We start from the raw sequence: 27,755 nt of genomic DNA on the forward strand, positions 1-27,755 counted from the left end.
TATCCCAGGACCCTTAGCTTGTCAAACAGATGTCAACTTTTGCCCATTCAACCTCTGAAAAATTGGAACTTATTTGCTTTTTTGGATCATAGGCAAGTTACTTAACCAATTTAAGCCTCAGGTAATCATCTATAAAAATGAGATAGAGTAGGTGATCCTTCAGGTCCTTTTCATAATCAATTAGTAACTTTAGAATGGTGATCTGAGTTTAAATAACACCTATGAACATAGTGGCTCTCTGACATTGAACAAGGAACTTAACATCTCAATACTCCATGTCAGAGAGTTCATACATGCATAGAGTTTGAAGCACAATCAGATTATATGCAATTAGAAAATATTTAACAAAAAGAAATAAAATAAAATAGAACAAAACACAAACAACATTTCATTTTAAACCTATATCAACTATGGACCCACAGGGATCTTTATGTATGGATTAGTGGTCACCATTTTTATTTAAGTCTCACATCACAGCTCTAGGCAACCAAATCTAGGCATTTGAGTTTCAGTGACTGTGTCAACCTATGTTGATAAAAAGGAGTTTTCTGCTCTGACAGTTTTCTGTACTCACAAGTGAATTTTCCCCATTTTTGCTTTTTTTGGTAAAAAATTTTTATATTAAACAAATATAAAATGAGAAAAGAAAAAAAGAACATTTATATGTGTACAGCAGAAAAAAAGTTCAATATAAAATAATAAATTTCCATTTCAAGAAAACCTTATAATAAGTACTATGCATTGTTTTCAAAGCTGCTGAGCTTTTCAAGTTTTCTTTTGTTCTCTGCTGTGTACTTTTTACTTTTTCTCTACCATCCCCAAGAAAGCTATAATTAAATATAATATATCTAGATATCTACAAATATATACATATATACTCATACACATATATGTAAGACTATACTATGCATATTTTCACTTGTCATATTTTTCTCTAAAAGTGGATAGCATATTCTTTCATATGTCAAAGTCTTTCCATGTTTTTCTAAATCAATCAGTTCATCATTTCTTATCACACAGCAGTATTCCAACACAATCACATTCTATCTGAGAGATTGTCTTTGAACATTCCCCCCACCAATTTTCTGTTTTCCTTCTATTCTTGGCTACACTGGTTTTATTTATATAAGAAATTTTAAATGTAAAACAATTAGTAAAATCATACATTTCTCCATGACTCCCAACTCTATCTCAATTAGCTAAAGGTATGACCATCCTCATTGTTCCTGAAATTGAAAGTGCTTTCTCTTATGAATGTGATCTGACAAGTGGTCTGTGATCTTAACTCTAGCCTCCTTTGTAGCACACTTTATTGGCACCTGATTGGTAGGGTATGGTTTCTATGTACTTCAAGCAAGCAAATGGGAAAATTTATTCTGCCTCTGGTAAAAATCTTTATTCTTGTTACACTCAAGTTACTGATTCCTTTGTCATATATCTGACAATCTTTATTGATGTTTTGTTTCCATGGACCTCCATTCCCTGACAGCTCAGGTATGCATATTCTATAACTATAGAACACAGAGAGACAGACATGGAGAATTAGAGAAAGAGAAGTAGAAAGAGAGGGAGAGAAAAAGAGAAAGACACACACAGAGAGACAGTGAGACAGAGACAAAGACAGACAGAGAAACAGAGACATTTCTTTCCAAGATAAACTTTTTATTTAAGTCAGGAATTTGGAAATAATTAAATGACATCATTGACTGGTCATTGCATCATCGTTGACCTTTTTCTTGTTTTGGGGAAACAAAGATAAAAAACACTCTAGAGAAGTGACTATGTAAGCACCTAAGCAATCAAAAGCACAGAGGAATGGGATTCTGTTCCTCACTTTATTTTCCCAGAGAAAAGGAACATAGAACATCAGACAAAGCTTTGGTAGATGGAAAGTTTGAACATTTCATTAGAAAAGAAAGAAAATGATGAGCAAGTGGTTTCTTCAAAGTCTCATCCTTCAAAGAGAAGGGGCCCCAGGGTGATTCATGCTTTTCAAGTGATTCTCCACTGGAATAAGGAAAAAGTGTACCACCCTGATGATTCACTGTTCAAGACCCACCTTCAACTTTGTTTTTTTTTCAATCCTAATTACCTGATACTAAATTGCCAAACACCCAAAAATACATTGAGGGGAGCAATCCAGACTGAGGCTTAAGCTGGGTTCCTAACTGAAGCAAATAAAGTATGAATCCACCAATGACTCTTGTTTTTCTTTCCCAGCAAGATACCAGGATGACCCCAGTGTTGCCCAAGCTGGACCTCCATGTGATACCAGTATGGCAAAAAGGAATAACAGGGAAAGGAGTGGTTATCACAGTTCTGGATGATGGCCTGGAGTGGAATCACACTGACATCTATGCAAACTATGTGAGTTTGGGCTCTCACACTTTGCCAAAGAACAAATGTTGGACAGCTCCTTGCTCTGCTGCACATATATAAAGGAGCTGAGCATTTATTTCCTCAGGCAAGAGTCTGTTCTGCCTGGTCTGGGTCACATGTGATCTGTCCCTTTCTCTCACTGCCAGTTTATCATAAACCTGCTTTGTGTCACTGGGAGTTGAATAGAATTAATCTCCCCGGAGTAATTTACAATGGATGTGTGTGGGCATCAGACCTCAGGCATATTCCCTTGCCATAGAGACAAGGTGAATTATCAAAAATCTTCCAGACTTTCTCTGGGCAAAAAAAAATGGTATTCAAACAAAATTTTTAATTAAATTCACTTTTTTTTAGAATTCACTGTTTCACTTCTTCAAAGATCAGTGTCTTCATCATGGCATCATATCAGAAAGTTAAACCAAATATTCTCCCCAGTGCTCAAATGTAAAGCATGAGGGACATGGTGAGGACAGTGAGACAAAAATCTGAGTAGCCAGCATCAATCAAGGGAAAAACATTTTTAAAAAAGCCTATGACGTACTTATCCTCTTCTTGGCACTGGGTATACAAAGGGGGAGGGGGGTGGTAATCTGCCTTCAAGGCATTTGTATTCAATACCAAGACTGTATATTAATGAATGTGTACAAACTGTTTACAGTATAAATACAAGATAATTCAGGTGTTTGAGGGGGGGCTCTTTTATGACTCAATTGATGCAAATAATAAATCCTTTGGAGTAATAACATTATTTGAATTCTCACTGAATATTCCCAAGGGGTTGGAACCAATTACCATATTTAACATAATTATCACTGTGAATAGTGCTGGAGAAAGCTAAGATACAAGAACTATGTATAAGAACTCAAGAGAAACAAATGAATTTGGGGGGAAATATGACTAATATGGGAACTTGTTTGACTCCATTATGCATGTTTATCTTTTTTAAGTGTTTTAAATAGGGGAAATGGGAGAGAAAGAAAATTGATTTTTATTCATTGAAAAAGAAAATTGAATTCAAAAAATGAAAATAAAAATAATTAGAGACAACAGAGAATTCCCAAGAAATGGAGGTGGGTACTACCCCTCAGTTCAGTCCCTGTTTGTAAAAATTCTCTACCCATGTGAAATCTACAAAATAGCTTTTTATCCTGGACCAAGAAGGCTCAATTACATGCTTTAGCCCATGTCCAAACCACAACTGAAGGCATCGACAGGAAGAAAGAGTCCAGGGTAAGGAATGCAATCAAGTCTGATCAGACTCTAGGCAAGGTCAAACATTCTCTTCCTCCCAAAACTCTCAACTCTAGGAGTGATGCATATTTTAACACATTAATGCAATGGGAAAAGATGGTACTGTATAACTAGAAACTAGGCTCCTTGGGTTCAAGTCCCAGAATCTACTGCTAATTAGTCATGTGACTTTGAGCATGTTATTTAGCCTTTCTGGGTCTCAGTTTCATCAACTATAAGGTGAAAGGATTGATTAAAGGTAATTTAATAGGTTCCTTCTACTAGGAATACTTAATAGTTTCACTGTTCACTAAACTTGTGATAAGGAGATTGCTGCTTGTTGGGGTTAGCCTGGGGAGAAATAGCTAGAACAGGTATGTACATATGTGAGGAGGAGAAAGAATAATAAAGTCTGGGAAAAATCTGGTTACCTGATGAAAACCAAGGTGTGAAACATACCATAGGTCATAAAGACATAAACAACACCACCTAATTTTCTGCTTGACAACTAGGCCATAGGCCCATTATTGTTTCACTTTCTGGGCTGTATTGGAGGACCCTTTCCTAAATAGTTAAGATAGTAGTGATTGATTTAAAAGTCTTCTTTCTGAATTGCCTAAAGAGATTCTATACAGTGAATTTTTATTATGCAGAATACAGTGATTGTAAATTCAAAATTATATAAGTAAATCACTATCCATTATTTTTGGAGCATAATTTACATTTACAACTTTATGGTAATGGAACACTTTCACATAAATTGTTTTATTTGAGCCCTGAAATAATCTTATGAACTCGATGGTGAGAATATTGTAATCTCCACTTTTAGACTGAAAGAAAAAAATTTCTGGTGATTTTGTGACTTGCCAAAAGTCACATAGTAATAATGGTGCTCGGCCTCTGATACAAGTTTTCTAACTGAAAACAATACCCTAAAAAGTGATAATTACATAAAGCTCTTTGTACATTAAAAATACTACATATATAGGATTATTATTATTACTTCATTCTCATTTCCATTATTATTGTTATTACTATTGTTATTGCTTTTAATGCTACCACCCTTGGCATGACTTCGGACTCCCTAGCATTAGAACTGAGAAGAGATATATAAGCAGACAACTCTCTTATTAATTTAGCTGTATTTATCATTACTTGGGTCAAGGTTTATTTATGTGGCTAGAGGATGCAAGTTGTAGGTATGCAGATCAGGGTAGATATCACTGATATACACTCTTTTGAAATATCTCCTAAGGGAGGATGGATTGTTTTTGACCAATCATACTGTAATGCTAATTTGTTGTTTTTATAGGATCCAGAGGCCAGTTATGACTTTAATGACAATGACCATGATCCATTTCCAAGATATGATCCTACAAATGAAAACAAGTGAGTAAATGTCCTTACTTAGAAAAATGTATTTAAGTGTTTTCAGTATGTTTGAGCAAAATATACTATAAATGGCACAAGCTTTTCTGTGCTCTGGATACTCAGAATGCATAGTGCCTCTCCATTTAACTGTAGAACTATTTGTTCCCATCATCAGTGTCACAATTGGGGTTTTGTGTCATTTTTAAGAGAAACCATAGCACCTATTATTTTTGCACCTGTTGTTGTTGGATATGGCAATTGAGTTCCCAGATCAAAGCAAGCATTTCAGTTATTTTATGAAGTCTTTGAGCATGGTCAGCTGAGTTGTAGCATTAAGAGGTAAGGGAGAAACTCTGAGTCAAACCACTTTTATTTTTCTCTCTCCCCTCTCCCCCCCACCCCAAATCTTCCTCCTCCACTATTAGCAACACTATTTGAAACTCAGGGAAGCATCTTTGTTTTTTTAGAGAAGAGAGAGAAAAACCAACCACAAGAGATGAAGAAAATAACTACAATTTACTGGGCAGATTTCAAGGCTTCTGCCAATATTGTATAAAGAATAATAATACAAAAAAATTTATAGAGAGTCCTTATTTCATAGGAAACATATCCCTGTCTTAAAGAACCAGATTAGCCGTCAACAAATAGAATGCAGGACTTGAAGTCAAGAAATTCTGAATTCAACTGAAGTCTCAGAATTTTCATAGCTTATGACTCTGGGCAAGTCACTTAACCTTCCTCAGACTCAATTTCTCTTTTTGCAAAACTGGAATATTAATAGTACTTACCTCTAGGGTTGTTATGAGGACAAAATGAGAAAATACTCTTTTTGTAAGGCAGTGGGGTTAAATGACTTGCCCATGGCTAGGTAATTATTAAAGTGTCTAAGGTCAGATTCAAACTCAGGTCATCCTGGCCTAGGAAATAGAAAGAATATTTCCTACCACACTTTCCTAAAAATAGTGTGGTGTATGTAAGCTTTGAATTCTTTCATTTTCTGCATTGGATTCTTCTACTGTCACAGAGGGTGATGGTCTTCTTGGAAGAATAGAGAGGAGGAAAACCCCTCTCCACTTTCTCCCATTTTTTTCTTGATATTAGTAATAATAATAGCTAGCATTTAGGTGACAATTTAAGATTTTCAAAGTGTTTTACATTTTTTATATAATTTGATCATCACAATAACCCTGAAAAAATAGGTGCTTTTGCTTATGAGTCTTAGGAAATTTAATTGACATAAAAGGTCACCCAGCCAGTTAGTTCTTAGGTCAGAATTCAAATTTGGTTCTTTCTATTTCTATCCACTATCCACTATCTGCCTAATGATATCTAAGTGGAGAGAATTTCTCCCAATCTTTAGGGTAGCCAGTATTACCAATTCCAATGTATGGAAATATTTTCTATACTGTACTCTGACTTTATTCCAGGTAAGACTCTGAGGTTTTTAAGATTGGGAAATTTCAGGATGTACTGATGCTCTATAAAGTTGCGTTTTCTATTAGCAGAGGAGAGTTGGGACCACTGCTTGAGAATGTGTTCACATCTGCATAGATTCAATTATACTTTCTTCAGTGACCCTTTAGAGGGGACCAATGTTTAATTCTACTTTTGGAATGCCAACATATGAGTCAACTCCTAAGGAAACCCTAATCCAATAAGAAAGTTGTAGGTACTACAAACTGTGGAGTATGATTTTCTACAGTTAAGAACAATAACATATTTAAGAGAAATGACAGGCTCCAAAGGTTATAAAGAAAATTCACTAAGCCAATTAGGATACAGCTGTTAAAAAATGACACAATGACCATCAATCCTTCCAGTTTTTCTTTGTCAACCAAAATGATAGCGTCTCTGTCATTAATCACTTGGCCTTATAGAATCAAGCTGTCTGAATAGCATGTTAGAAGAGGATAAATGGCTCAGGCTTTGAAAATAAATGTCTCCATTTTGTCTTGACATTTATAGCAATGGGGAATCATCCTCTAATTCCAATAGCATTATCACTCAAATGTATCTCTATCATAGTGGTTCACTATTAATATGTAAATAAGATAAATGTGAGCAGCATTTGAATCTGACACTGTGAGCCAAACTGTATCAAATAACAAAATCTTTGAAGTGAAGAAAATTCTTGTCATTGAATTGAGCCTTTCAGCACCAATTACAGAGAATACTCAAATGAGAGGTATGACCAAGGTATTCTAACCAACATAATAGTCTTCTTTAAAATGAAATGCTATCTTGCATAATAACCCTTTTTGAAATTAAATCTGTTTAAGTACCAGTCCCTATCATCATTTAAAAAAATAATTTCAAGGTTTTTTTCCCCCTTTGAATTATTTGCCTTAAGAAAAAGAAAAGAAAGATGTCCACATTCTTCTTCTTGGGTTAGGGTCAAAGAATTGAGGAGGAAGATATACTGAAATTACATTCATATCCAGACTATCCCCAAAGTTGTTCAGTGTAAAAATATGAAACAATAGAGATTTGAGGGTACTCAGTTAAAACATATTTATTAAGTACCTACTGTATGCAGTCATTGTATTAAATTAGTTATCATGGTGCTACTTATGAACTGGGTATGCAACCTCCAGTGGGGGAAATTCATGAGGCAGGGAGAGTAAGAAAGAGAAGAGGGAAGATGTCTGGGAGAGAATATTCTGTTGCAGGCCTGGTTGCCCATCTTAGAGGATTTATCATGTTCTTAAAATGACAATGAATTTTCTCAAGCAAAGAGGAGAAACTCTATAGGCAAGAAGGAAAAAAGACTTCTGTGTTCATCCCCACATATTCCCTTCACCCAAAGGAGAAAATTAATGTAGGCTTATCTGCCCTGACTTAGAAAGAGACCCTGTCATGTGCTGTAGAATGAAAGTCACACAATCAGAATGCCAGTGTTATAACTCCTGGAAGGAGTCACGAAATATAATGTCCCCAAATACATTTCATCCCTGTTCAGGTAACTGGAGGCAAAATGGTGAAATAAGGGAAAATTATTTTTAATGTCCCTCTTCTCCCTTTTCTGAACTCTTTTGCCCTCTATCACTATTTTCCTTCCTTTGCTCATATCAGGTCTGTAATACCCACATACTACCCCAGGGCTCCATTTATCACATCTAATACATTTATCCTCACTAAAGTATTAGTAGCTGAATATATTTTCTTTTTCAGGAAAATTTGTACTTTTCAAGAATATGTCAGGGGAGGGCAATGTTTAACCCAAAGGAATAAATCTCTAATAGTAGAATCTAAGGCATTAAGACTATATGAATGGACACATTCAATTTTGATCAATGCATAGCATGGAAACAATGTAAAGATTATCAGATTGCCTTCTCTGAGGGGGAGGGGGGAGAGAAGGGAGGGTGGGTGAAAAGTGAAAAATTCAGAACCTTACCAAAAAAATGATAAGGAGAAAGTACTATTGTATATAATAGGAAAACAAATAAAATATTTATATAATAAAAATGGGAGTTCTTTTTCAGAAAGAAAAACTTTCTTAAATTTTGCAATTATGCTATGTATGTAAATGAGTATCTACTCTGAATGCTTGAAAATCCTATGAAATTATTCTGGAAAGAATGATGCACAAACAACTCTTTGGCAATCTCCTATTGATATGTTGCTTAGAACTCAAAATTCCTAACATGTCTTATAATCTTTGCCTCAGTCAAACTTAAGGAAAAACCTAACTTCTAAAAAACCAAATCTCCCATGGTATCAAGTGCCATCTCCAATCATCCTGATCCATATTTGGCCCCTGGATTCAGATGGCTTCAGAAATGAGGCTGGTGACTTTGCACAGCTCTCCCTCACTTAAATTCAATTCACTTGCATGTCATGGCATCCCCTGCCTGGATGGCTTGGTTTTCTTTGAGAATAAATGACCACCACTACCAACAACAACAGCAGCAGCAACAACAACACTGGGAATCCTAATCTGATAAATGACAGGGATGGAAGGGGAAGAAAGAGAGACATCAGGGAATTTGTGGGCATCTTGTTTAGGTTCCTTCAGAGTTCATTGTCCCCAAGCAGCCAACAAAATCCTGGAAGCCAGAGAGCACATTATGCTTGGTTCCTTCTAATGCCAGAAGATGAGGCTCCAAAATTCTGCTCTGATACTTAGTGATTTTAGGCAAATCAATTAATCTTTGAGTTTCTTCATCTATAAAGAAGGGATAATAAATGATAAAATTGCAGCTCCAATGTAAGGTGAACAGTGTTGGACTTGGGGAAAGGGGTCCTTAAGTTCAAAAATCTGCCTCTTAAACTTACATGACTTTGAGAAATCACCTAAATTTCTCCCTGACTCAGTTTCCTCATCAGTAAAATGAAGATCATAGTACAGCAAAGTTGTGAGAATCAAATGAGATTTTAAAGTGCTTTGTAAATCATAAATCATCATATAAATGCTAGTTGATTATTATTTATTATAAAAGTATTATATAAATGTGCTATTATTAATATTGTTTTGATAATAAAGAACAGAAAGTTGTATTTCAAATCACAGAAGGTATGAGAGTATCTCACCTCTCTTGGTTTAGAAAGTTTGATAGCAGCTAGACAAAGATTCCTGGTTCAGTCTCTCTCTAGGTCAGTGGGTAAAAGCAACACATTTTTAACATTTATGTTTTTATTGTTCTTAGGCATGGAACCAGGTGTGCTGGAGAAATTGCCATGCAAGCCAATAATCAGAAATGTGGTGTTGGGGTCGCCTACAATTCCAGAGTTGGAGGTAAATAAACTGAAGTCTTTGCTAGGTCAGGACAATGGACATATGTAAAGGTTATCCCTAAACCTGCTGGCAAGGTTCTTCCCAAAGGAGCCATGTGAAGCAAGCCTAGCTTCAGAATCTAGCTATAGTTCATAGCCAAATAAGGAGATAGACTCTTAAATAAAAGGGTATATAACTCTATCATGCACATCCTAAAAGTAAATAAATAAATGGAAATGTTGTACACATTAAAAAGTCAGATGTAGCTTTCCATCTGTTCTGTTTGAGGAAGATTTATTAATTCCAAAGCTTGTAAAGCGACAACTAAAACAACCAAAGTTTCTCTGCTTCTTGCTCTATTATATATTCTTTGAGTGACAGATGATTTCTCTAGAACTATGTGTATGTATATATATATATAATGTATATGTTATATATATATATATATATGTATATATACATTCATTTAGCAATAAAGGAACTAGAAGTTCTCTTTGAGAAAAATAAAATGTTATCTCTCGCTTCCTGCAGGTATCTGATATGTCATTAAGGCAATGGTTAGAACTATCTATGGTTCTCAGAGATACTCTGGGGGGAAAAATCCTCCATGATCCTTTATTTATTTTGCCCCTTTTCACAATTTCCTTTATAAATAATGAGAACTAAGCTGGGATTCAGTTCTCCCTTGTTTACTTTAATATTTTTCTCCTTAATCTCTTCTCTCTGTGGGATACATAGAACTGGCATAATGCTTCCCTTCTCCCATTGCATTCTCAGCTTTTAATTTCTTATGCTGTAAACACTTAATGTTCTTTTCCAATATCTGTATCACAGAGATTGCCAATTATATGACATACTATAATAATAATTGCTAGGATTTATATAATTAAAGATTTTCAAAGTGTTTATTACAACCCTGTGAGATAGGTGCTATGTTTGTCCTCATTTTATAAATGAGAGAAACTGAGGTCAATAGAGGTCACATATTTATATCTAAGGTAGGTTTTGAACTCAGCTCTTCCTGATTGTAAGTTCAGAATCCTATTCATTATGCTTCTTAGCTGTTTCATTCTAAAGTACCTTAGGGTAACACAAATTCAATTATCTCACATTTTGCTGAAAAAGAAACTGAGGCCCAGAAAAGTACCCATGGTAACAGCTGAAAATTAGAGACAGAAACCTAGCCTTTGACTCCCTGTTGGGTGGTCTTTCCCTATATTACCTTGTCTCAGTTTCAAAATAGGTTTTAATTGCATTTTAGATATTTCATACAGCATTAATAGTATGTTTATATTTTTTTCATCTTGCAATATACTAAATAATACCATGGGAACCCTAGGATTATATTTTCTATTAGACTCTGGAGCTGAATGTATCATAGCATTAGCAATATGAAGCCAGGAACAATCAGGGTGATACTTGTATAACTTGTATACATCCAAATTACTTTTGCCTTCTTGGCTGATAAATTCATGAAGCTGATGATGGGTGACAATTTGTTGGTAAACACAAAAAATCATTGCTTCTGTCTTTCCCACAACTGAAGGATAATTTTTACCATCAAGGAATGCAAATAAAATCTATGGCAATGATTTAATCCTTGAGATTATTTGGAAAGAAAGGGGATGTTTCCTTTTCAAAAATCTTCTTTAATAGGCACATTCACAATGACTTTTGGGTTATTTAAAATTATTTCTTAGAAACAAGGCTCTCTTCCCATACTTTGATGTTTTGTGTGGAAAGAATTTTTTTCCGATTTATTCTAAACAGGATTTCTAAATGGGGCTAGGAAATTTACTACCATTGGCACATTCTGGCAAGGGCTGCAGGATAATTATCCATCCATTCATTTTTTCTTTCAACCAAGACCAAATGATGAAAGGTCAAAGTACATAGTACTGGGAGAGATAGAAGATAAATAAAATGAAGAATTTACTTTCAAGTAGCTTACAATTTAGTGGTAAGATATATGTAAAAGCTATGCCAATTAAACAGTGGAAAGTATATAGGAAGAATGCAAAGTACTATGAGATTAGATTATAAGAAAATCATTTCTACCTGGAAAAACACAAATAAATATCCTTCTGAATTTTTTCATCATCCAAGATTATTGAAAGCTGGGAACTAGGAATGAGATGCTTACTATAATCAATTTTATCACTTCTGCATCATCCCTGCAGCCTGAAATGCACAGCTCTGAGGTGGGGTTTACAAGTCATCTTATCATTACTGGAAGTACCACATCTAAAATATATTTTGTAGGGGACAGAGTAGAAAGAGAAAGAAATCAGGAATTCAAGGCGGGGTAAGCATGGAAAACACTGACCTTCATCTTCCCTAGTTCCTTGGGAAAGGTAACAAAGGATATAAAGGAGCTGTCATCAACTTAAATGAATAGAGCTTGCTCAGTTTCTGATTCAAGGCAGCTGAGGGGGGATAAAAAATAGAACATTGGAATTGGAGTCAAGAAAACCTAGCCACAAATCCTGCCTTAGGACATTCCTAGTGTATGACCCCAAGCAAGACACTTAATCTCTCTGAGACTTTTAAACTGCAGATAATATTAACACCTCCTTCACAGGACTATTGTGAGAATTGAATAAGATAACATAAATAAAGTGCTTTCTCAACCTTAAAGCACTGTATAAATGCTAGCTCTGATTTTTTTTTTGTTTTGAGCCCCGAAGAAAATAGAACAAACACGTGTAATGTGTCTCTCTCTTCATGCTTTTAGAGGGACTTTACAATTTAACAAGTGGCAGGGCAGTAATAGCAGCAGAAATACTGTATTTGATGTCTGCAGTCTTCTCTGATGTCTAGTAGCTGTGTTACCTTGGGAAAGTGTGAATCTCAGTTCTTTTATCCATGAAATGGGGATAACCATACCTGTAGGATCCATTTAACAAGGTTACTATGAGAATACAAGTGAGATCCTGCATATGATATAAATGTTATCTTTGAATAACTAGAGCCATCTAAAAGCTACATGTACTGCCTGGAGAGATTGTGGTTCTTCCTCTTTGGGAAGCCTCAAGAGAGGCTTCATGAATTTATATATTGTAGATATAATTCTTTGTCATATATTCAGTTGCTCAAGTCCCTTCAACTCTGAAACTGGATAGTTCTAAATTATCCTACCACCTTCTCACTCAAATTCCAGCTTTTAGAATTATTATCAAATCAATACTGTCAGTGTTATTAGGTTTTATTCTCTCCCCTAAGACTCTACTGATCTTTGTGTGTTTGGAAGTTCCTGGCCACAATTTTCCCAATCAGGTAGTCTTCCTCTATTAGGAATATAAATTTCTTGAGGACAAGTCATCATGTCCAATTTTTTGTGCCAACATTTGGTATTTTCTTCACAAAGATATTGGAATGACTTACTATTTCTTTCTCTAGCTCATTTTTATAGTTGAGAAAACTGAGGCAAACAGGGTGTAGTAACTTGTCAGGGGCACACAGATAGCAACTGTCTAGTTCCAATTTGAACTCAGGTGTTCCTGACTCCAGTTCTATCCACTGCACCCAACTAGTTGCCCTAAAGATAAGTATTAGTTCACCTTTGTTTGTGCAATTCTGAGACTTAGGACAGTGTTTCACAAATAGTAATCATTTAATACATTGTTTCACTTATTTGTTTTTTTAACTTTGTAACCTAAGGAAGAAAGATTTTATTACATTGTAATAAATTTGAAGGCAAGGATTGTGTCATTTTTTATTTTATACAAAGCACCTAGCTCTCTATTTTTCTTAATTGAATTGCTATTTTATAGAAGAAGCAAACTCAGAGAATGCAGTTGACTAGCTCAAAGAGAATCAAGTGAAATATGTCTATAAATATCATTTATTAATGACTAGAGCTATCCAAATGTTAAACATGTGACTTGAAACCAAGGTCTTTTGCTTCATTTCTTGAGAGTTTCTTAACCTTTGTGGTTAAGGTTTGAACCCCTTTAGCAGTTGGGAGAAATCTATCAATCTTTTTAATGATTCTAATAAACAAAATAAACATTTATTAAGACCCTATATATGCTAGGAACTATACTACAATCTGGGACAAAAGAAAGCCAAAAAACAAATCACTGCTTTGAAGGAACTCACAGTCATTATAATGAAGGAGGCAACATTTAGACAACAACATACAAAAATCTACATAAAGGATCCTGAAAGGGATACTGATGGGGTATGGGGAAGGGGGCGATTAGACTTGTGCTTTAGGAAGTTCACTTTGTTAGCTAAGTTTCATGCTTTTTAAAATTCAATTAAGAATAATTGTATTCAAATTGTTCATATTATATATTCAAAATATATATATTTAAAGATGGAGACCTTTTCCAACATGATTGTCATTGACTACAGTATACTTTCTTGTTCAGGGCATCAGAATGTTGGATGGCATTGTGACTGATGCTATAGAAGCCAGTTCAATTGGATTCAATCCCAACCATGTGGATATATACAGTGCTAGCTGGGGCCCAAATGATGATGGGGAAAACAGTTGAAGGCCCTGGCAGGTTAGCCCAGAAGGCTTTTGAATATGGCATCAAACAGGTAAGATATTTAAAAGAAATTCAACTGAGATTAAATGAGATACCATGTAAAGAATATGTGAAAACATTTTGTCTCTACAGATAGAGGAGGATGGCTTTTTCTTGTTTTCCAAAAGCTCTTTGCCATTTCAAATGCATTTTCAAAGCCAGATTATCCTTCAGAGAGATGGAAGTAATAGTGTTAAGTGAGCTTTACTAGCCTAGTACTTTTGTACTTTGCAAATGTTCCAGGTACCATAATAGAAACTTCCATGCTCATATCTAGTATACAACTTACTTTTGAAAAATTAATATAAGCAGTGAAATTATGATATCAACTAAAAATGCTGACTTAATTCATGTACATTTATGTGTGTATATATATAAATATATGTTCGTTACTTACTTAATATATCAAGGATTTGTGATTTCTTTCACTCATTCCAAATCAAGATATAAAACCCATTTGTCACATATAGAGATATAGTGTTATCTGAGAGTTAAAGAGGTTGTAAATTGCTTTTTTAAAAATTATTCTTGTCTTCTAGACATTTCTCACTTTATTTTAATTTAACTGATATTCTTGGGTTACTATGTTCAGTGAGTGGTAACCAGAATTCTGCTAAGCATTCATTCAGTTTACTATGCATCTGCCATGTGTAAGATGTTAGCCACTGGCCAAGGTGAGGGTGGGATGGGGGGAGGCCTGCTGTTTTATGCTGTATAGTCACTTTTTGCTTGATTTGCTTCTGATCACTTGTGTTTATTACTACATCTCTCAAACATATGCCAAGTCCACAGATTTCATGATGTGAAAATTAAAAGGGAGATATTTGGGACACAAGTTGAAAAAGAATGGCATTGTCAAATATAGCCCTAGCACTAAGCCACTTTGAATCCATCTGGGAACGCATCACTGAATAATAGCTGATTTAGTCTTGGTTGACTGACTGATAGAATAAGAGGTTCAAATCGAAGAAAATCAGAGGAAGTTGTGACCCAAATATATCCCAACAAGTCCTACAAAGTGTGAGGGTGAGGGGGGATTTGTGGAAAAATGAAGAGGGCATGGAAGGTGAAGTCTTCCATCTACCTACATAAGAAAGACAATCAAGATTGCTAAATACCACATCAAAAGGAGGGACAGAGAAGACAGAAATATCTGTCTTTAGAGAAATGTTGCAGTATTACTTCTATTTATATATGGGGAAGAAGTGATAAGAGGTTTTCAAATTCATTTCAGAAGGATTTGAGCTGAGAACAGATATCAGTTTTGTACCTTTTTAACTTTCTGAACATATATTTAGATAGAGAAGTTTTAAATAATTTTCAAGAAACTAGATCTGATCTTAACTCTGATTTCTGCCATTGCCTACAGGGAAGACAGGGAAAAGGCTCCATCTTCGTTTGGGCATCCGGGAATGGTGGGCGTCAGGGGGATGACTGTGACTGTGATGGTTACACAGACAGCATCTACACCATTTCCATCAGCAGCGCCTCACAACAAGGCCTATCTCACCTGGTATGCTGAAAAGTGCTCATCCACACTGGCCACTGCCTACAGCAGTGGGGACTACACTGACCAGAGAATCGTAGGTTTTGGTTTTGGTTTTTAATCAGACTTAACTCTACTACAACAGGGAACATGATTGCTTTTGATAGGGCTGATGTACTTACATTTGCTTTCCCTTTGGGTGGAAACACATGCTTAGTCACTTGTAAAGTTTTCATGTTAAAATATGATTTTTCCCCTCAGGGATAATCATATTTATGAAGAGATGATTTTGCCCATCTATCCCTTAATTTTTGACTTAATAGTGAGGAGTTATCAAATGTCATTTTAATAGGGTGTCCCAAAAGTCTTAGTGTGGTTTCAAATTATCAGTGTTTAAAAGTACTCTAAGACTTTGAAAGGACTCCAAAGGGCTTAGACTTCAAACAGCTGTGCTAGCAGTTTGGTGTTATTCTGTGAGAAAAAGTAATCACAATAAGAAAGGGCCCTGTGATCTTCTTGATCTGAGAGTCTCCTCAACTATGCAGCTCTAAGTCAATCTGTGCCTGGCCATTCTCCTACATGACCCTTTTTCAGGTCCTCCCAAAAGATCACCACATGGGATGAGCCTCTTGGTCATTCACCTTTTATTCTTCACGTTCACAACATTCAGCAAATTATATAAATATCATCCTAAGTGGAGAGCAAAATGACCAAATTCAACATTTTCCAGAGCTGATCTTGGCATCCAGACCAGTAGCCCAGGAAGCTAATGTTTCAGAAAGATCTTTTAGCTCACATTCAGATAACCAGCAAATAATCATAATTCATTCTCTTTAGGGCAGGGGTATTTAATCCCAGATCCACAGACCACCCCCCCCCCCCCCCGCTAAAGAATTCATGGATAGATTTCAGAGAGTTCATAAATTTGGAGGTTTTCAAAAATATTTCTAACTATAGTTCCTTCATAATAATTCATGTTTTATATTGTGCATTTTAATAAATTATTCGGAAGGATACAAAAAAAGGTTAAGTATTCTTGTTTTAGGGTGACTAGGTGGCTCGGTGGATAGAGCACTGGCCCTGGAGTCAGGAGTACCTGAGTTCAAATCTGGCCTCAGACATTTAATATTTGCCTAGCTATGTGGTCTTGGGCAAGCTATGTAACTCCATTGCCTTGCAAAAACCTAAAAAAAGAGAATTATTGTTTTAGTGGTTTATTAGAAACCTTCAAAGGTAAAATGTTGAAGCCTGATATGGGAATTTTATGGCTAGAGTCCCTTCAATTCAAAATGTCATGAGCCCCACAATTCATTCTTAACACAGAAAATAGAACTGACTAAGGCATATAGAATCCTATTCTCATGGGTTATGTTATCCAATTAAAAGTATGTGTTTTATTTGAATTATAGGTAACTCTATCCTTTGTGTAAAACATCAAAGATATGAAATTCTATCCTTGTGTAAAAATCATTCATAAGGTCACTGCTACAAACAGCTTAGTGATTATATCTTCTCCAGACAAAATCACTAGCAGAGAACTGTATATATATATATATATATATATATATATATATATATATATATATATATAGTGATAATTTAAGCAGTTAAACCTTGATCTCAGCTGAAAAAACATTTTAAATTTCACCTTAATATTTTGCACTCATTCATTTCACAAACACTGAAAAACAATCTTTTGGACCCAAATATTCACTAAAGGCAATATTCTGCAGAATCCCTAACTGAGCTAACAGATACTTAACCCTCCCTTTTTCAAGTGAACATAACAAGTTAGTGTCTCTGTGGATATTTAATAGACCCTTAATATTTAATACTACCAGAAAGGTTTATCAGACATTTCATATTTTCAGTTAGCTTTATTCCATGCACTCCATTATTTTGCAAAGAAGCAGTAAAGAGGAGTTTGGAGTCTAAAAGAAAGCCCTATTTAGATAAAATATACTGAAAGCCAATGTATATGATGGAAACCAATGAAAACAGTTCCAAGAAAATCAGCTTTCTCTAACTTAACATAAAACCTCAAACCTTAACCTTGTCATTTGAGGTCCTTTTCCATATTCTCTTGTCAATAGCAGCTCTATTTCTGCAACCCTCAGAACAGTTGTCTCCATTTTGGAAAATTCAACAAATCCAAGTGGGAGGTGATAATTGAACAAATCCATTTTTTCACACCTCCTGCCCACATAAAGAAACCGCTAGTGAAACAGGGAACTACACCACTTAAACCTAGGTAAACTTCTATTACTGGTCTTATTATTGGCTGTACTGGCCACCTACCAGCAGATATGGGAATCTTGGAGGCAAATTAATCATGAAGGTTCTTTTGTTTGCTTCCACATACTCCTCTTTATCAATGCTCACTCTACTCCCTCCCCCTGTATGCACACAACATAACATGCAAATAACATTTTGGTTAGGAGAAACAAACAAAAAAAAAACCCCTCCAAGTTGTTATTAAATTAAAATTATGAATGTATACATACGGGAATCAAATCAAATTCAGATATATTTATTGGGGTACCTACTTTATATTGAATAGATGACTGAGACCCTACAGAGTGTATGAGTTCATATAATGATTAAATCATCAAGATGAGGTCAGTTTCAAATAAAAATCAGAATATTTCTATTAATGTCTTTAGTTAAGTGTCAGTCTGAAAGAAAAAGAAGAATTTTTTCTTCAGGAGTACTTCTAAATATACTAGATCAAACACAATGGATTTGATGATTAATGAGATAGCATGATTCACTGTGGTTTTGAAACATTCCTTTTTTATATACAGTATAACTCTAGGAATCTCATGGTGGGGGGAAGAGATTAAATATTCATGGGGAGAGGGGGAGGCAGTTCGTTCCCAGAGAAGCTATGTGGATGCCAAAATTACAAGCAAGTTGGAGAGAGAGGAGAGTGACCTGAAATATTAGCAGATGGCAAATATCCCTAAGCTTGTTTGGGGGAAAGACAGGGAATTGGATCATTTGAGTTAACTCATTGAAATAATTTTAGCCTTTTATTACACTTAATCCCAAGTCATAAAATTGATGAAATCATTGCATTTTCCTCTCCGTGTCCCTTCTCTGGTGTCACTGCTCAGACAAGTGCTGATCTGCATGATGATTGCACCGAAACCCACACCGGCACATCTGCTTCTGCCCCTCTGGCTGCTGGGATCTTCGCTCTTGCTCTGGAAGCAAAGTAAGATATCAAAAATTTTGAATCACCTTTCCTGAAATTTATTCCTCTTTTTAAGGATGTATGTTGAAAAGTGAGGAAGACTGTCTAGTTGGCACTCTATAGAGGTCTGACTTTCTTCCCTGCTTGGAGGAATTAGGCTGCATTTCTGCATTACAATGTTGGATAATGTCAATAATTCTTTAAATATGGAGAGTAATATTATAGCTGCATAGTTGGGAAGGATGACTAATTTAAAGATTTTTATTTTCCATATAAAGGAAATTTGGCCTAGTGAGACCAAGTAGAATCTCTACAGAAATGATGAAACATCTCCCCCTCACATGCATCTCCCCTTCCTCTTTCCCCTATTACTCCTAATTCTAAGATTATAGCATGTTCAGTGTATTTGTCATTTGATGATGCCCCGTAGTTGAATTAGGTTGCCAAACTACCGGAAAAGCCTGATATAAGTCAGGAATGATTAAATAATTAGAACAACGAGAATTTAACCATCTTTTTCATTGAACTCCTAGAACCCAGGTCAGTTTTAGAAATGCTAGAACTACCTGAGAAGTTTAGGTTACTCCAGCTTAGCTTCAGGACCTGTTAGATGCTATTAAGGTTGAGTAGAGCAGGGTAGAAAAGTCTACCACCAATAATATAGATTGCCATAGGTGTCTCACAATATTAGTCAGACTCAGGGATCAGAACTTAGGAAGAAGAGAACACAATTGTACCTTAGGTCTAAGTAGACAAGGTCATTGATTAGTTCAAATGGAATGTTGTTGGGGGGTTTTAATGGTATCCCAAAGGAAATGAAATCCTAGCAGTCAGATCAGTGTCAGTGTACAGAAAGCCAAAACAAGCATTATACAGATAGAAAAGAAGCAGAACTATAAATATGTAGTTCAACATTAGCAGAATATGGAGTTAGAACAACAATATTAATAGTAATAATAATATAATAATAACCAGTAGTTTATAGTATTTTAACATTTGCAAAGTTCTTTTTAAATATTCTCATTTTTCATCATAATAGCCTGAAAATTGGATGTTGTTATTATCTCCATGTTACAGATAAAGAAATGAGACTGGAAGTGACTTGTCCAAGGTCACACAGCTATTACGTGTTTGCAGCTCAATTTAATGTGAGGACAGAGATTAGCTGCCTCTCTCCTTGGTCTTACACTTCCTGTTGTGTATGGCCAGACATCTGAGGGAGAGGTAGAGAAAAGTTTCATTAAGTGACTCAAAAGCAATTTCAATAATAGGGGCCAGTATGACTTGATATGACTTGGCTTTTTCTGAGGATCTCTTCCAAATTAGCATTTTGTCTGGGAATTTAGCCTAGCTTCTGGAGTAACTCCAAATCAATCATTGTTAAAATAAAGATACTTTATTGCCTTTAGATCAATCAGCAAGGACCAAGGGGGGCTACTCCATGGCTAAGAAAACACCCATCAGGTGACAGCATACAAGGTTCTGGCAGCATCAGCCACAGTAGCAAGAGTTAACGTTGTTTTTGAATCCAAGAGGGCTTTCCAGAAAGCTGGGTCTTTACCACAACTTAGAACAATAGATGCTATTTCTATGGAATCTTCTACTTTCCAAAATGATACCTCTGTGAAGTAGATAGTATGAAAATTATTTCCTTATTGAGGCTCAGAAAAATTTCCAAATCTCATAAGTAGCAGAGCCAACACTAGGACCTAATTGTTCCAACTCCCAGTACAAGACTTTTGCCACTTTATGTCTGCCATAAAAGATCACAGGCATAAGCAGAATGCCATATTGGATGCCTTAGGATTGAGAGGTGAGCACTGTATGGAGAGGCAAGAATGGAAAATGCTTATGGAGATCCTTGCCACACACAGGTAGAACCTAGGGAGTTGCCCACATTAGCTGAATAGGTTCTTTTGGGGTTTTATACAAATGTTTAGTAAGGAAAGTGCTAAATGACTAGAACCCATCTGAAAAATGGCATGCTCCCTTCCTCATCTGCCTCCATTCATAGACTGGTGAAAATTCCTGTAGAAGGTGAGGAAAGACAGAATTGATCTCACTGTTAAGAGACAATGGCTTAAGCCTCATCAGAAAATTGAAGAGAAAATGGGAAGAAAAGGTGATGCAGTGGAAAGATCCAGGGACTTAGTGTTAGGAAGACCTGAGTTCAAATTCAGCCTCAGACACTTACTCAGCACCTATGTGATCCTTGGCAAGTCATTTAACCTCAGTCTGTCTCAAATACCCTTGTAAAATGTAAGTTCTATACTTATATTTTACATTGTAAAATGATGATAATAATAATTCCTAATTACCAGAATTGTTTTGAGGAGAAAACAAGATAATATTTGCAGAGTACTTAACATAGTGCCTGATATATGGTAGGTGATTACTTAATGTTTTTCCATTTTTTTAAATTTCATAAACATTTATCAAGTCTCTTCATTCTTTTTAATTGGGAAGGAGAAAGGCTGAAATGGGAAATTATTTTAGTATTATGAGTAAAACACTGGCAAGTAAAAACATAAAATACTGGCAAAAATAAACACTACTATTTTCACTGAGTGCAAAAGAAGAAATATACTTCAAAGGCACTAAAAAGGAATTGAGTTAGTTATTGTGAAGAAAACCTTGATTTCATGTGTTGTGAGATACTGAAATATGTTACCAAGGTTACTGAATGTCCATCTCCTAAGATGTTCAAAAGAAATGGAGATGATTTTTTTTAATGTCGGAGAAGAAGAGGACTGGATTTAGAAGTCTCCAGCATTTTCCCTCCACATTACATTTACCTTTCCAATTAATGACACTAAATGCTTAATTCCATAATTATTATTTTCTGAAAACATGTCTCTAGTTGGTGATCCATCACCATTTGTTAAAATAGACTTTTTTTCCATTAAATTAGTTTGGTTGCTTGGTGAGCAGAGAATGGTTGCCAGGAATAGTATAAAGAGCTAGCAATGTGTGTGTATGTGTGTTTTCCATCTATGAAATACAATCATTCATATGGAAAATGGTAGAGAAGACTTCATTTTCTCAATTATACTAGAATGTCATCCCTTTGATTATTTTTAAAAAATTAGAAAAGAACAAACAAGTGAGGAAACCATGGAACCTGCATATTAACAATGCCATTAAAAGAGAAATGTGACATGAATGGGGGAAACTATATCAGACCAAACAATAAACTGCAGCTCTAATATAAGATCACTCTGCAAGGAAACTATATATAAAGAGATATTCACTAAATTTTATTATTTATTATATAAAATTTGCAGTATTAAAATCCACTTGTGGTAGTAAATGTATAATATATAGACTCTTATTTCAATGCCTCATCACAACTTATGAGATTTCAAAGGTTGGTTCAGAGAAATATGAACCCTGGTAAATTTACCAAGTTTTCCCAGACCCTAAAGACAAAATGTGTCATTTGACTAAGGACTAGCACAGCTAAGATCAGAGAGATTCCTCATTAGCAATTAGGGTACATAGTAATGAATTTTTTTTATTTTTTATTGTTTGTTTTACCATTATTTATTCTCTCCCTTTCCCACAACTGCCTCACAAATCCAGAATAGTTTTTAAAACTCTCATAATAAGTGTGCATAGTCTAGGAAAACAATTTCCCTTACTGACTAGATCCAAACAAGCATGAATCATTCTGAATTTATAGTTCTGAGTGATGAATTTTTACCACATGGAGGCTCACAAAGTTTGTGTCCTAAAATATGTTTCGGTCTATGGCTTGTCAACTCATTTGGGATGTAATCACAAACTCTTGAAATATGGATGAAGAACTTACTTTATGGTATAGTTTTTCTCTTCCCCCAGTCTTAACATTTATCTCTAATAGTATATTTGGCTTTTAAGATCCTTCAAAATTTCATTCCTTCCTACCTTTCCAGTCATCCTATGCTGTAATCCCTTTTAGGTAATCTGTGACAAAATTATATTAGTCTTCACATTGTTCTTTATACATTACACTCCATCTCTGATTTCTGATTAGCTGTCTTTTCACTGACAGTCCTCTATTCCTGGAATGTATTTCCTCTTCACCTCAACCTCCTGGCTTCCTAGGCCTCCTGTAAGATTCAGCTCAAATTCTTCTGTCATGAAGTCTATGTAGGTGTTTACCATATTGAGCAGATGTACCTTATACATGGAAAAGACCTTAGTAATCATTTTTACATGATATTAGTGCTTAATGAAATACCTAGTAAAAAGTAAAATAACTAGTAAAAGTAAAAGTAAAATATCTAGTAAAGAGAAAATATTAGGATTTCCTCACTGGGGTCAGTGAGGGATAGAAAGGTTAAATGTCCCCTCCAAAATCCATATAGCTACTTAGCAGCAAAGCTCAGATTGATACCCAAGTCTTCTACCTGGTGCTCTATCCAGTATCACTCATTTCTTCTCAATCATCTGTTAAGCACAATTTTTCATATATATGTTTTATGAGGTTATGATTTCCTTTGACATATCCTATATGAATTAATTGGCTATATTTAGTTTACACACTTACCATTAACTCCTTGGTTTAAAAATGGCAATATATGAGGTAAATGCTTCCTCAAACAATCTCTGTAAGTCCTGTACTTGGTCCACCTGGTAGATAGTGTAGTAGACTGTGGCCTGTCCTGGAAACAATGCCTCTTTCTTCAAGTGCTTAAACCAGCAATCACTTGTATTCAGAGGAGTCATTTTTAAAAGAGCCAGTAACCCTTTGATTTTAACAAAATAGTTATTCTTACTAAATAAACACTTTATTAACCTCATTGATCTTACTAAATTAAGACTTGACATTGTGGGTAAAAACCCCTAGAAGCCAAGATAAACTGGGTTCCTGGGCTAACTCTGATACACCCTGGTTGTATGATAGTAGACAAAATTCCAAGACTATGAGATGCAGAGAAGGTGCTGACCTGCATCAGTAGAGAGATTTTCCTCCCTGGGACTGTCCTATACTTGGTATAGTGGAGGCAGCTCATTGGAAAGTTATATGTTAAATTTACTGTGTAAATGAATCTTTGAAATCAGTAAAACACTAAAAATCAGGGCTTGATTTATTGTTTTTTCTAGACTTAAGAAACTGATGAACATAATGTTGATGATGCAGATTAAACTTAAAATTCTTTTGTGGATACAGCTATTCCCTGGAGAGTTGATTGCTGAACATTTACCAGCATATGTCTGCCTGTACCAATGAAATCACTAGTCCAGTTACTATCCTTATCTTATCCAAAACATCATAATGTACACTTAGCTCTTTATAGGTTTATAGATTTGAATTTATACCATGCATGGATGACTTATTGGGAAAAATCACTTTAAATTTTAAGATTTCATTATTCATAATATTATGTTGATATATCAATGAATCATCAAAATCATCAAAACTATTCTATAATAGACTCATAAATAATAAGCATTAGTATAACAGTTTATCAGCAAGTCATACCTTCGATATAATTATTAATAATAATAAGAGCTAGAATTTTTTAATGCTTTGAGGTTTGCAAAACATTTAACATAAATTATCTCTTTGGTCTTCCCAATAAATCTGGGAGGCAGGTGCTTTTTTGTCCCCATTTTGTAGATGAAAAAACTGAGGCTGAAAATAGTTGTATGTTATTTTCAAGAGCCATATAATGTGTAACTGCCTGAGGCAGAATTTCAACTCAGGTCTTCTAGACATCAAATATCGAACTCTTTTCAATTTTGAAAATACATTTTGTTTTGTTTCTGAAATAATATAATTTCCTTCTCCACATAGCCCTCATCTTACCTGGAGAGATATGCAACATTTGGTCGTGTGGACCTCTGAATATGACCCTCTGGCCATCAATCCTGGTTGGAAGAAGAATGGAGCAGGATTGATGGTGAATAGTCGATTTGGATTTGGATTACTTAATGCTAAAGCTCTGGTGGATTTAGCTGATCCCAAAATTTGGAAAGGTGTTCCAGAGAAGAAAGAATGCATTGTAAAAGACAATAACTTTGAGCCCAAGTAAGAATTTCTTTGGCCTTTTATTCTGATTTTTCTTTGTCATACTATTTGATTTCAGTATCTGATATTCATAAGAACTTTCTCAGGCTCTGAATATTTAGCAGTAACTAATATCTTTCCCTTCTCCTCTTTCTCACATCCCACTTTGTGCCTTTGTGCATAAGTTGAGGAAGTTGATCAACAAAGTCCTTGGTGGGATGCTAGAAAATCTTTATGGGTGAATTAATGACTAAAGTATAATATAGACTAAGAACTATTCCCTCCTTCCCTTTTTTCCTTCAAGTGAGAATCCAGAGGTCATATAGTCAATTAAAAACAGAACAGAGACCAGGACACTTTTGCTTCTAAACTGGTCCCATATCTATTTCTATAGACTATCAGTTTTCTTTGTTCTTGTAGTTTTGCTCCACATCTTGTAATTTATTGCATGGTAATTTTACACTCATTTTTTTTCATTATTTATGTGCCTATTTCACCTAGAAATGTTCAGTTTTACATAGAAATTGCCCATACATATATAATAGCACAACAGATTAGGTTATGATTAGTTTCTTTTCCTGCCATTATTGTAATTAATACCATAGCAGAGACACTAAAATCATTTCAAGAATAATAGATTCTATAGACAAAAGCATACTATTTTCTCTTTTAAAAATTGTTGTTTTTCTTCTCCTGGTTTTCTCCCCTTTGTTCTGATTCTTTTCTCACAATCTGACTAACATGGAAATATGCTTAACACAATTGCACATGTATAACCTGCATCAAATTACTTGCTGTCTTGGAGAAGAGGTAGGCAAAGGAGGAAGGAAAAAAAGTGGAACTCAAAATCTTACAGAAAAATACGAATTTTGAATACTATCTTTACACATTGGAAAAATAAAATAAAAGGAATAATAATTATAATATTTATATAGGGAAGCATAATAACATATATCTCATTTTATCTGCATAATAGTCCCATGATTTGTAGAATATAATATTGTTATCATTTAAAAAAAAGAAAGTAATACCAAGGCAAATGAAGGGACTTGCCCAAAGTAAAACAACTAAGTAAGTAGCAGATTTAGATCTTGATTTTAGGCCTCCTTTCTCCAAAACATGGGAATATGCATAATTAAGTACAAATTAGCAAAATATGGATATGGCAATTATGCTCAACTACTTATTTTGCAATCCATCTGTCCCACCATCTTGTTTCCTCATGCATTAGTCTGGACTAATTGGTCTTTGAATTCCTCTCTACTTTTTAGATAAATACCAAAACCTTCTTATAATCCAAAACATTATGTTCTGGAGCAAAAAGTACTATAATAAAATTTCAGGTAATCTTATTCATATTTACTAATACATGTCAAATACCAAACTTGTGTCAGAATCTATCCTCATAATAAAAAAAAAATCCTAGGTCCATCTTTTGACTGATTCAATGTAGAATGCCTGTAAATCCACACATATAAAATATCCTAAATTTGATAAAAAGCTCATTTGTTTATATTCCTTAACGTTTTTTTAGATCATTGAAAGCTGATGGAGTAGTTACTATTGAAATACCTACGAAAGCTTGTGAAGGACAAGAAAATGCCATTAAGTCTTTGGAACATGTGCAATTTGAAGCAACAATTGAATACTCAAGGAGAGGAGATCTTCATGTCACACTCACCTCCGCTGCTGGTACATTTTGGTTTTTCCCCTTCTCCTAACAAAATCATTCAGTTCCTTATTTAAATACCTGTAGAATTTGTTATGTTCAAGAAATGTTTGAGTACATAAAAGAAAAATTTAAATGTATAAGTAATGTGTTGTTTTACTCTTCTTTAAAGAGGATGTGTGCCCATTGCTCATTTTGATAAGATCTATAGAAAGTGAGCCTGTTGATCCAGATTTCCTTAAAAAAGAATTCTAATAGTTTGAGGAGGATTGTTCAAATTTTAATTTTTAGTTTGATGTTCTTGATATAGAAACTTTTCCCAAAATCCTTTTTTTTATTTTCCATAGGCAATATTTTAAAATGATCATTTATTCTTTTCTATTTTCATGTCATTTACATTGTCCAGTATGTCTCTTGCTCCACTCCCTCTGTGAAATCCATCCCTATATTGGGCGATGAAAAAGAGAGGGTAAAACAGTTTAGCAAAATTTATCAACCCATCATCCAGAACTGACATTATCTGTAGTTACCTAGATCTATATTCTCTCACCTCTTCTAAGAAAGATAGAAGCTTACTATACTATACAAGTTTGTTGTATAAACACATCACTTAATTAATGTATCTCTATTTGAGTATTGACTACTCCATAATTTAAATTAATGATCTCTGAAAATTATGAATCTTTTTCTTTCCAAAATGATAATGTCCTTGAAAAGTATTTATGCCCCCCTTGTATCTTTCTTTTAAATGTTATTTAAATGTAACTCACAGCTCTTTATATTCAAATGAGTTTATTCATCCATCTTTCCTTATAAATGACTACATTGTGGCCTTGTACTGGAAGGAGATTTTGAGAACTCATTCCGACTGTAGCAAAAATTTTTACTAGCTAGATTTTATTCAAATATCAATTATCTAATATATCTTACTTCATCTCCTAACATTAATTAATAAACATCCATTAAGTGCCTATTGTGTGGCAGTCACTATGTTAAAAAGGGATGTAATGTGTTTTGGTTTTGATTTTGTATCAACACAGGAACCAGTACTGTGCTATTGGCTGAAAGAGAGAGAGATACATCACCCAATGGTTTTAAGAACTGGGATTTCATGTCTGTTCACACATGGGGCGAGAATCCAGTAGGCACTTGGGCATTACGAATTACTGATATG

At 34.8% G+C, this 27,755-nt stretch overlaps 1 protein-coding gene across 1 annotated transcript in view; it reads left to right on the forward strand.

Annotated features, from left to right (window-relative positions):
- LOC141498968 (neuroendocrine convertase 1-like) overlaps window positions 1-27,755 on the forward strand; it is a 48,153-nt gene that overhangs the window by 14,693 nt on the left and 5,705 nt on the right. The window contains 11 exon segments of the mRNA XM_074201975.1: window positions 2,221-2,367; window positions 4,922-4,998; window positions 9,630-9,732; window positions 14,074-14,184; window positions 14,186-14,248; window positions 15,605-15,742; window positions 15,744-15,818; window positions 18,838-18,938; window positions 24,700-24,933; window positions 26,447-26,604; window positions 27,622-27,755. Of these exon segments, the coding sequence (XP_074058076.1) occupies window positions 2,221-2,367; window positions 4,922-4,998; window positions 9,630-9,732; window positions 14,074-14,184; window positions 14,186-14,248; window positions 15,605-15,742; window positions 15,744-15,818; window positions 18,838-18,938; window positions 24,700-24,933; window positions 26,447-26,604; window positions 27,622-27,755 (1,341 nt within the window).

The sequence above is a fragment of the Macrotis lagotis genome, chromosome X (assembly GCF_037893015.1).
Source record: "Macrotis lagotis isolate mMagLag1 chromosome X, bilby.v1.9.chrom.fasta, whole genome shotgun sequence".
Classification (NCBI taxonomy): domain Eukaryota; kingdom Metazoa; phylum Chordata; class Mammalia; order Peramelemorphia; family Peramelidae; genus Macrotis; species Macrotis lagotis.